This window comes from Ictalurus furcatus, chromosome 18, assembly GCF_023375685.1.
Source record: "Ictalurus furcatus strain D&B chromosome 18, Billie_1.0, whole genome shotgun sequence".
Lineage (NCBI taxonomy): Eukaryota > Metazoa > Chordata > Actinopteri > Siluriformes > Ictaluridae > Ictalurus > Ictalurus furcatus.
The window spans coordinates 23,877,511-23,888,887 of record NC_071272.1 but is presented as its reverse complement, the minus strand read 5'-3'; the positions used below and the strand labels follow the sequence as shown (position 1 = coordinate 23,888,887).

General features: G+C 41.4%; 1 protein-coding gene across 1 annotated transcript; it reads left to right on the top strand.

The window, feature by feature from the left end:
* The first annotated feature begins 8,329 nt into the window (after window positions 1-8,329).
* Window positions 8,330-11,377, top strand: mrm3b (mitochondrial rRNA methyltransferase 3b). Its single transcript, XM_053649453.1, is given in 7 exon segments — window positions 8,330-8,405; window positions 8,537-8,620; window positions 8,752-8,835; window positions 8,967-9,050; window positions 10,516-10,650; window positions 10,780-10,809; window positions 10,812-11,377. Coding segments are annotated over 7 exon segments (957 nt in total). The 3' UTR covers window positions 11,276-11,377.

Genomic DNA, 11,377 nt, shown 5'->3' with positions numbered 1-11,377 from the left:
TTATTTATTTATTAATAATTACATCTAACATCACATTAGGAATTGATATTGTGTGATTGTGTGTGAGAGAGAGAGAGCGCGTGGCTGTCTGAGTGAGAATTTATTTTCCACACCAAACTGTTGAGGCCCCCCGGGCGCCCCGCCCACTCGGGGCGCTGACGTCGACCGCCTTTAAAAGCGAGCGTTTGGGGCACCTGGTCCTTTCGCGCGTTGAATCCAGGTGAGTGTATCTGAAAGCGTGGTGAAACTTCATCGCGGCCTAAAATCAAAACGCCACGTGGTATTAGCAGGTCTAAATTCTGAGTCATTTCTTCGTATTCGCAACAATTAACGTGATCAAAATCAATAATTCTATAAGATATATAATACTTATGCCTTCTATTAAATGTGTATCTCGGTTTATTATATCTAATTTAACTCCTTACCCATGTGTAGCTCTTAGCTGCTAGATGCAAACGCTCGAATAACATTGAGTGTGATATGGGTAATGTTATTTATTATTATCATGCATAATAAACCGAGATACACTTAACGGAAGACGCATATTGTATCTTAGAATTATTGACTTTAATCACGTTAACTGTCGAGAAAACGAAGCCGTGACTCGGCATTTAGCTTTCCGGCCTACTAACACCACTTGGCGTTTAGTTTAAACCGCGCCAAGAAGTTGAACCACCCTTTCAGATGAGAATTTATTTCGCGTTCTCCATTAAAAACGCTGTACAAGTCAAATATGCGACCGGTTTGCCTTAATTGTAACAAGTTGAATACTATAACTATTAAACAGACTAGCGCGCGGCCTCCATCTTGCTATACGCGTGCACCCTATTACGTAGTGCTCTAAGCGGCGGTTTAGGATCGAGCCTTTTCGAGCGAACAATCCAGAAAATGTTCAGTAGCCTGGCCGTTTCTCGGATTTTCTTTTGTTTAAAAAGACAGAAAGCCGTAATGTCCGTTTGTCGTCTCGCAGGGTATTGTGGCTTAATTTGGAAATAAAAACTTGGTCGGATTTAATGCGCATGACCGGGCAGCTAATGCTAATAGCGTGTGGAGTTTTGGCTTAGGCCGCGACAAAAATATTTACTTTCAGATGTAATTATCTGCTGCGATTATTGGCGTCTCTTCTCGCTGTTCCAGACGGAAACGATTTAAAAACGTGAAGCTTTATTCCGTACCGATGATTAAAAAAAAAATTCTGACCCTATTTCCGTGTACCTGCATTAGCTGAAAAAAGGTTGACAAAAGGGGTTTGACCTCCTTTCAGAGCGCCTCCCGCTCGTGTCAGTCGACCGATGGAGATTTAAAGTGAACGCCGCCTTTTATAACTCCTCCCCTGTGCCAAATGTCCGCAGGTATAGCGGAGCATTTTAGTTTCGTTTGTATAGCGATTTTAACAACGGACATTCTCAAAGCAGCTTTACAGAAACTTGAACACGGTATTTCGATCTGCTACTCAGGGTTCCAGCAACCTACCAGACCTCAACGAAGGAGAAATGAACTGCATTGATCTACACCCATCACTTCGTCCTACCCCCAACTGGGCCACTGCTGCACACCTGTTGGAAGGCATCTTTGAATGTTACCCTGCACTGCTACTAGGTGAGTCGAGGAAGCTGTTAACTCTTTGGGGACGTGAGACTCGCCGGCGAGCTCCTGAGTGCTCAGGTTCACTCATGTCCTCAAGTTCTCACTTTATAGCATGATGAGGATGTATTGTATGATTACAGATTCTCAAAATGTTTGTCGTAAAGTCTCCACTTTCAGACGTGTGCTCATGTAGACCATGCAAACATTAGTGAAATTTCAGAATTGTAGCATGATTGAGGTTTGACCTGTAGTGTGAAGGAATGAACAGAAAGTGAAATGTGATGTTCTCTCCTCCTCCTGTTCACATATTAATGACATGTTAGTCACTCTGCAGGACAAGCAGGACTGTTTCACTCTGATTGGTGGAGAAATGCTCAGGAAGTGAATGCTAATATTCAATATCTTTCAGTTGTAATGTCTGTACACTAAAAAATCCCAGAACACGACGTGGTCCTTTTTATTCTTCTGATATTTTTTGTTAATGTGCTGAAATGTACATCTGTGAATATTATGCATGATTGTCATATAATAAAATCTTAAAATGTGTGAAGTTGTATGTGGTGGTTATTGTACACTATGAAAGCAGTATAAAAGTGGTATTTATGTATTTACTTCTCTGACTGTATGAACAGTTGGAGAAACCTTGGGTGTCTTCAAAAAAAAAAAAAAATCACATTATTCCGCATCAATGAATCTTCTGGAGGAGAAAACAAGTTTCAAGCTGGCAATTTTATTCACCAACTAATATATTCTGCATTAATCTAGATTCATATCTGAATGTACTCTACACTTCCTGTTTTAATTAGGATCACTTGTACGTTGACGGTTATCTGGTCATGTGCCAGCAGCACGGTGCGTTAGATCATGAATGGAAAGAAGGGATGTCTGATTTTTAACTAGAATGGTTTGTTTCCACAAAACATTTCCAAAAGCCTTCTGGCTTGTCCACGTGATCTTTTAGTAACCTGCAGAATGTGCAGCAGTGTTCTTTTAGGAGAGCGGTGGCTTTCTCCTTGCAACTCTGCCATGCACACCAATGTTCTCCTGATGGTGGACTCATGAACATTAAACTAGTTCAGATTGAGAGACCTTTAGCTGCTTAGTTAATGTGGGTTCTATTTATTTATTTATTTATTTATTGACCTCCTGGACGATTACACGCCTTGCTCTTGGAGTGATCTTTGTTGGTCTTCTCTCCTGGGGAGGGTAACAATGGTCATACATTTCCTCCATTCGTACACAATCTGTCTGACGGGATTGGTGGAGTCTAAACTCTAGAGATGGCTTTGTTACCTTTAGCAGCCTGATGAACAACAGCTCTTTCTGATGTCCCTCAGACTGGTGGATCCCTGTTCTTTAAATAAAGCCGTGAACTTTGAAGTGGATGGGTGGGAGATCACATCAGGTTCTGCTCCTGTCAGCAAAGAACAGGAATCTGAGGCGATCATGGATACAGACTCACCCAAACTGGCCAGCCCCCACCCCCCAGTTATTGCTTCATGTTGCCAAGTGTAAAAACTCACTATCAAATAAGCATCATTGCATATTCACTAAGACTAAAGAACTCAAATTGAACAGTTTATTAAATTAACTGATTATGCATTTTTGTATATGTATATTTGCAAAATTGGACAGCTGGATTATTGAAAAATGGTACAGTATTGCCATGTTCAAGTGTGATGTAAGGAACTTCTGTCTTAATGTACAACCCCAATTCCAAAAACAGTTGGGACGCTGTGTAAAATGTAAATGAGAACAGAATGCAATGATTTGCAAATCTCATAAACCCACGTTATTCACAATAGAACATAGAAAACGTATCAAATGTTTAAACTGAGTAAACGTGTAGTTTTAAGAATAAAATACGGTCATTTTGAATTTGATGGCCGCATTACTTCCATGTAGAATCAATACTTAAAAGCGTAATCTAATAATGAGTTAACAAGCATAATATATGTAATCAATATTTAGAAGCATAATCTAAAACCATAAAACACTTCTGATCAAGTGAAGTAAGTGTGTACTGAGCTGGAAGACTCGTATGTGTATTGAGCTGGGACGAAAGCCAGAAAGTCTTTAAGGTGGTAGAAGTGTAAGATATCGTATAGACATGAATAATTCATTAAGACAACAGAGTTTGGTTTGTTTTTAGAAAGAAAAGGCCAATACCCTGCCTTTTTATACTTTGTTGGAGGGATTTTTCCCGACACGTACATCTGGGCATCCTTTTGGGAGAGAAGTTTAACCATTTTGATGATAAATATAACTTCTTATTAACGTCCTTCACGGTCCGGAACGGTACACATCTGACAAGTGTGTTTGGAATAAAAACATCTATTAAGGAATATCAAGTCTCACAAAACTATTTCGGAACAAAACGAATACTCCAGGATCATGTTTAAATCTTTTTTATTAATTCTTCAAAGAGGTCAAGGACCCTGTTGCTGGCAGAGGTCATTAGTTCGTTCGTTGCACGAAATCGTTCATCTTTTTCTGCCTCGTTCTCCAGAAAATCCAGCACAGTGCTGCTTCTGCTTTCTCCCATTTCTTTGTGATCTGACTTGGTGTCACTTTTCTCTTCAGACCCATCTTCTCAAGTGCATCACTGTACAATTCAAATCAACAAATCATGCACACAAAAACACTTTGGTCAAACCAAGACACATTACTAGTTCATCCATCGAGGTCGATAAGGACCACACAGTATCATCAGTTTAGAGGGAGTGGGTTCAGAGATGGCTGATTAGTCCAATCCAAGCCCGGAATTGAGAGTTGCAGGTGGGACATAGAAGATCAGATTGCCGACTTGGTGAAGAGGTGAAAAACCTTCCCGTGTCCACCCCTTCCAAGCAGGCCGAGGAGGTTGAAGTCCTCCAAGCTCTTTCCTTCAGGTTGCAGCTCCTCGTTCTCTCGGCTCTCCTCAGAATGTCCCTCGTTCAGGGATGAACCGGGCTTCAATTCCCGCTCCATGTGATCAAGGGGCGGTGTTATGTCCCCGTCACACATGCCGGACTCAGAGAGATCCTCTTCTAGATGTTTCAGGGTTTTCCATCTCTGTAAACTTTCCACACCGACGGCGTGCGCTCCCTCCTCTACTCCCAGCTTCACTTTGTTCAGTCTCAAAGGACGAAAAAAAGACGTCGAGTTACCCATGGCAGATCAATGCTCTTGTAAACGCAGATGAAGACAAATATAAAGCTGTAAATGCTCGAGCGCGAAAACACAAACGGCAGAGAATACAGAACTGTGAGAAGATTCTAGAAAGTGTTCCCATGATGTCCACTGTGAAAGTTCTGTGATGTCACTGTAACATCATTCTTGTCTATGATGTCATCGTACACATTTTTTCTCTCTACTCTTGCCATGTTCACAAAATCACACATAATGGTCCGGCATGGTCTGAGGGATAGACCCTGTGCCCGAAGTCGGGGTCTGGGACTCCTGCTAGACCACTGACTTTAACTTTAACAGACTGGAACTGTTACCTGAAATGTGTTCACTCTCCAGGTGTTTAAAGCCCACGTGTACAACAGCTAGAAGTCAGGCACAAACACGTCCAGCCTTCATTTTGGAACAGTAGTACAATGTCAAATAGCAAATAGATCATTTTCTGTTCTGTATAAAGTCACAGTTAAACAAAAAACATAGTAATTTGTTAATAATTAATGTGTTAATAATTGCCACAATGTTTCTACACTGAACAAATGAAATGATCATGTTGCATTGTGGGATCAAGTTATATCACAAAGATGGCTCTGGACTTGGAAATTCAGCCTGTGTGTGTGTGTGTGTGTGTGTGTGTAAATGTCCAAAGATAATTTAGTAAAATCCGAATAAGCGTTACAGATGTTTATTGGAAAGGGTTTAAATGATGTGTTTTCGCGCTTGTTCGATAAACCATAAACGATTATTGCACATGCAGCTGTGGAACAGTCCTTAAGACACGAACAGTTTACAGGCGGAAGGTGATTACGGTCACAGTTACAATAAGTTAGGACACTAAAGAGACCTTTCTACTGACTCTGAAAAACACCAGAAGAGAGATGTCTAGGGTTCCTGCTCTCCTGCGTGAACATGCCGTAGACCTGCTGCAGGGACGCATGAGGACTGCAGATGTGTTCAGAGCAATAAACTGCAATGTCTGTAATGTAAGACGTCTAAGACGGTGCTACAGGGAGACAGGAAGGACAGCCGATCGTCCTCGCAGTGGAAAATTTACATGTAACCGTGAGTCCTCCAGACGTGATGGAGAACTTGCAGATGCCTTGGTGGAAGAGTGGAGGAACATCTCACAGCAAGAACTGACCAATCTGCTGCAGTCCATGAAGGTGAGATGCACTGTAGTATTAAACCAGCTGGAGGTTACACCACATACTGATTGTTCCCTCTGATATCGACCTCCACTTTGTTCAGGGACTCGTTATTCCATTTCTCTTCCTCAAACATCTGAGAAACTTCTTCAGTTTATGTCTCAGTTGTTGAATCTTTTTATGTTAATACTCATATTTCTGACCGATTCTGAATGTGTTTTCTACCTTTAATGTGATATCTACCTGTGTCGGGGATCTCGGGTCATTCCACAGGTTTTCACTACAGGGAATTGGATCTTCTCTGTATTTAATCTTCATGAATAAATCACGCTCTTAATTAAAACCCCACTTAAGTTGACTGGTTTTGTTATTGACTACACCACTCGAGCCCTCATACTCTCATCTTTCAGGTTAGACATCGTTGCAGATTTCTCCAGCTGGTTTCACGTTTTCTGAGTTGCTCAGTAGAAAAAGCTCTGCAAGCACCTGCATGTGAATGCTGATGCAAATGTTATGCAAATCATTTCACTAAACTCTCCATTCTGCTTTTTGCATTCAGACCAGACAGGATTTGTTCACAGAGGTCATGTGACCTGGCCACACCTTCAAGAACGTTTTCAGCACAACGGTGTGTGAGATGTTTCAAAAAACGAGTTCTGGTGTCTCTGTAAACGTCCCATCACTAGGATTTCCTACAGGTTAAAAGAAAAACACTTCATTCTGGAAGATGGCACAACGAAGTCTGCTGGACAGTGTTCTTCTCTTCCTTCATCATCATCATCTTCATCATCATCATCATCTCCTTCAGTAAGTGTTATTGCTTTTATCGTTAGACGTATGTGGTGTTTGCTTGTATTGTGTGTATAATGGTGAAATATTCAGTATTCCGTGTGATCGTGTGAGCTCCTGTCTGTAATAAGTCTGAATATCCAGCTGATTAGACTTGAGAATGGTGGGTGGAGTTGTGCAGTGCTGTAACCTGAGCTCAGGTATGAATAGTAAACAGGTAAAGCGCTCACACCTCATTCATATTCAGCGAGGACGAGCAGCTGGCCCCGCCTTTATCTCTTTATGTAGTGAAGAAGTGAAGACCTCAGAATACTTTTATCCATTTATTTCTCCATCAGACCACAGTTACTAAAACGTTTTAACATGTCCACGTACACAGCACCTCAGTGAGTCGGTTTGACTAACCAAACCAGTTTGTCCCTGATGGATAATGTGTCTTTTTTTACAAGATTTCTGCAGACAATCATGACTACAGTTTACAATCTGTGTTTTCAGAGCTAATTAATGACCTGTCTATGAACCTGACCTACTTCCTGGTCGTATATTACTGTAGCGCCGTTTGAGATGAAAATAAAACCGTCGAACATTTCGTGATCATCGTGTATGAAGTTAATGGATTTTAGACAAACGTCACAGGGTAACGCTGTGAGCAGCTTCGGTCCGTTTACACGCCGACCTCAGAGGGTTAAAGACACGTTCGCGTAGCTGAAGCTAAGGAGTGAGATCAGAGTCATAGCCATGCTGAAATAAACTCTGTTGTGCTTTTATTCCTCAGGTTTGAAGATGGAGGCTGCAGAAGATGACCTCTTCAACACCACTCCTGACCTAAAGGAGAAAGGCCTCAAAGCCAAGCTTCAAGGTAAAAACATTGCTGTAATTCTGCAGTTATTGGACTTTATCAGACAGTTTACTTCAGACATCAGACAGATACTTTCAAGATCAGAGTCATATCCATGCTGAAATAATCTCTGTTGTGCTTTTATTCCTCAGGTTTGAAGATGGAGGCTGCAGAAGATGACCTCTTCAACACCACTCCTGACCTAAAGGAGAAAGGCCTCAAAGCCAAGCTTCAAGGTAAAAACATTGCTGTAATTCTGCAGTTATTGGACTTTATCAGACAGTTTACTTCAGACATCAGACAGATACTTTCAAGATCAGAGTCATATCCATGCTGAAATAATCTCTGTTGTGCTTTTATTCCTCAGGTTTGAAGATGGAGGCTGCAGAAGATGACCTCTTCATCACTTCTCCTGACCTAAAGGAGAAAGGCCTCAAAGCCAAGCTTCAAGGTAAAAACATTGCTGTAATTCTGCATTTATTGGACTTTATCAGACAGTTTACTTCAGACATCAGACAGATACTTTCAAGATCAGAGTCATATCCATGCTGAAATAATCTCTGTTGTGCTTTTATTCCTCAGGTTTGAAGATGGAGGCTGCAGAAGATGACCTCTTCAACACCACTCCTGACCTAAAGGAGAAAGGCCTCAAAGCCAAGCTTCAAGGTAAAAACATTGCTGTAATTCTGCAGTTATTGGACTTTATCAGACAGTTTACTTCAGACATCAGACAGATACTTTCAAGATCAGAGTCATATCCATGCTGAAATAATCTCTGTTGTGCTTTTATTCCTCAGGTTTGAAGATGGAGGCTGCAGAAGATGACCTCTTCAACACCACTCCTGACCTAAAGGAGAAAGGCCTCAAAGCCAAGCTTCAAGGTAAAAACATTGCTGTAATTCTGCAGTTATTGGACTTTATCAGACAGTTTACTTCAGACATCAGACAGATACTTTCAAGATCAGAGTCATATCCATGCTGAAATAATCTCTGTTGTGCTTTTATTCCTCAGGTTTGAAGATGGAGGCTGCAGAAGATGACCTCTTCAACACCACTCCTGACCTAAAGGAGAAAGGCCTCAAAGCCAAGCTTCAAGGTAAAAACATTGCTGTAATTCTGCAGTTATTGGACTTTATCAGACAGTTTACTTCAGACATCAGACAGATACTTTCAAGATCAGAGTCATATCCATGCTGAAATAATCTCTGTTGTGCTTTTATTCCTCAGGTTTGAAGATGGAGGCTGCAGAAGATGACCTCTTCAACACCACTCCTGACCTAAAGGAGAAAGGCCTCAAAGCCAAGCTTCAAGGTAAAAACATTGCTGTAATTCTGCAGTTATTGGACTTTATCAGACAGTTTACTTCAGACATCAGACAGATACTTTCAAGATCAGAGTCATATCCATGCTGAAATAATCTCTGTTGTGCTTTTATTCCTCAGGTTTGAAGATGGAGGCTGCAGAAGATGACCTCTTCAACACCACTCCTGACCTAAAGGAGAAAGGCCTCAAAGCCAAGCTTCAAGGTAAAAACATTGCTGTAATTCTGCAGTTATTGGACTTTATCAGACAGTTTACTTCAGACATCAGACAGATACTTTACAACTGATTTTGTTTGTGTGGGCAGGTCGTGGGATCCAGGACCATCTGAATGCAAACTTCGGATGGCCCAAGATATTAATTATCATCATAATCATCACTCCATATGGAGTGATTGTTGTAATTATTTACATCTAAGCAATGTTTGAATAAAAATAATAAAATAAGATTTTTTTGTGTCTTAATTTGTTTGCTACTACTAATTATTATTTTCTGTCTTTCTCTCTCTAGACACCGTGTCAATGTTAAAAAAACAGAAACGGGGAAGTGACTTAAAAAATAAATCTAAACATGTCATGTATTTTATTTCTTTAATGATTAATATATAGTATACAGTTATCATGTAGCAGATGTAAATCAAAGCTGTATCAGACTTGAATAGAGAGCACGAAACAGCTTTTACACGTTATTGTAACTTTAAATAAATAAATGTGTGTGTGTATATATATATATATATATATATATATATATATATATATATATATATATATATATATATATATATATATGTATACGTGAAAAGTAGAAATACGAGTTCTCCAGCTCGGAGACTATTTCACTTTCTGTACAAATGTATCACGTGTTCCATCTCACGCACCAGTTCGTTTGCTGTTTCGTAATAGAAAATACTCACTTAATAATAATTAAAAAAAAATAAATAAAAAAAATAATAATAATAATAGAGTATAGAAATAGAGTATGAAGTGCAAAAATGTAGGCTCAGTGTCTATCCACTAGGGGGCAGCATTGCTCTCTCTCTCTCTCTCTCTCTCTCTCTCTCTCCTACTTCTCCCTCTCTCTCTCTCGGCCCTGGTGGAGTTGGATGAGTGCAGGAAGATCGTATTCATCCCTGGCCAGCCCATCCCTTTGACGCTGGTGAAGTCGGACGGCGGCTACACGTACGACACGTCAGACCTCGCAGCCGTGCGCCAGTGCCTCTTCGACGAGAAGGCTGACATCATCATCTACATTGATGGACAGGTGTGTTAGTATCGCCTCTCGCCTGTGGTGTCGGTGGGATCATGGGAACAACGTCCAACCTCTGACCAATCATATTGCCTTGTCAGTTCAGAAAGCTCCGCCTTTCACTCTAGCATTCAGATATAGATATATGTATACACACACACGTGTGTTTTTTCCCTGATAGGCTACGCACTTCCAAGTGGTGTTCGCTGCGGCGAGAGCGATTGGCTGGTACGATCCCAAGGTCACAAATTGCTGGCAAATTGCTGTTGTGGAGGACGAATAATCATTCATCAGCCCAGCCTATCTTTCATTGAGTGATTATTTTCCCACAACAGCATGCCTTGTAATGTTTCATTACATAGTGTGTTTCCATTTAGAGTATTTCCGATTTCCTTAGTAATAGAATGCCATGATGTGGCTTTGCAGCTGTCTTCAAACGTCCAGAGGTGTCCCAGCTGTGATTTTCTGAGGAGAAATGTGGGAAGGCGTTGCCTTTGACACTTATCTGCGATAACATGCGGGATCCAGGGAACCTGGGATAGAATGTGAGTCTAACCAGTGGCTTATCACGCAACTGATAAACATTCCATTAGGGTTATTTCAGGTTTGAATGTAAAGATCAGGATTGAAGTTGTGTTATTTTCACATTTCTATTATTCTTTACAAATTTCCCTTCCGATCTTTTGTCAGGTTGTGTGGATGTCTGGGAGCCCAAGGTCCTCTGTGCTGCCACTTTCGCCTTCCCGTAATCCCTAGTCTGTCCTGGTCCCATATACAGTTTCACCTTCCTCCCTCGGCGACTGTCCACGTAGCTGACAACTCGAGCAGCTCCGTGACCGAGCTGGAACTCGCAGACTACGGCTGGGTCAGCCGCCGCCATATCTCCAGGAAAGTGTATTGTGAAGATGAGGATGAAGAGGACAAGGTGGGTGGGTCTAGGCAGGCAAGCCCGGTTTTAGAGACTCAGCATTATCATATGAGTTGGACTGGTAACCACACGGCCATCGTGATTGGTGGAGAGACTCACGGTTCGAGCCAGGAAGCCTTGCTGTTGGCTGAGGAAACGAGGGGGCGGAGATTATCGATCCCCATGGTTTGAGGAGTGGACAGTCAGAATGCAGCCATGGCTGCGAGTGTGCTGCTGTTTGAGGGAAGGAGACAACTGAAAGGGCAAGTTTTAGAATGACTTGTACAATTCCCCCAACCCAAGAAGAAACAGTGCGAGAGTTGGATTCTCGAATCTGATTGGTCAGAACCGTTTATTAATTTTCTATAACAGCAGCTTGGA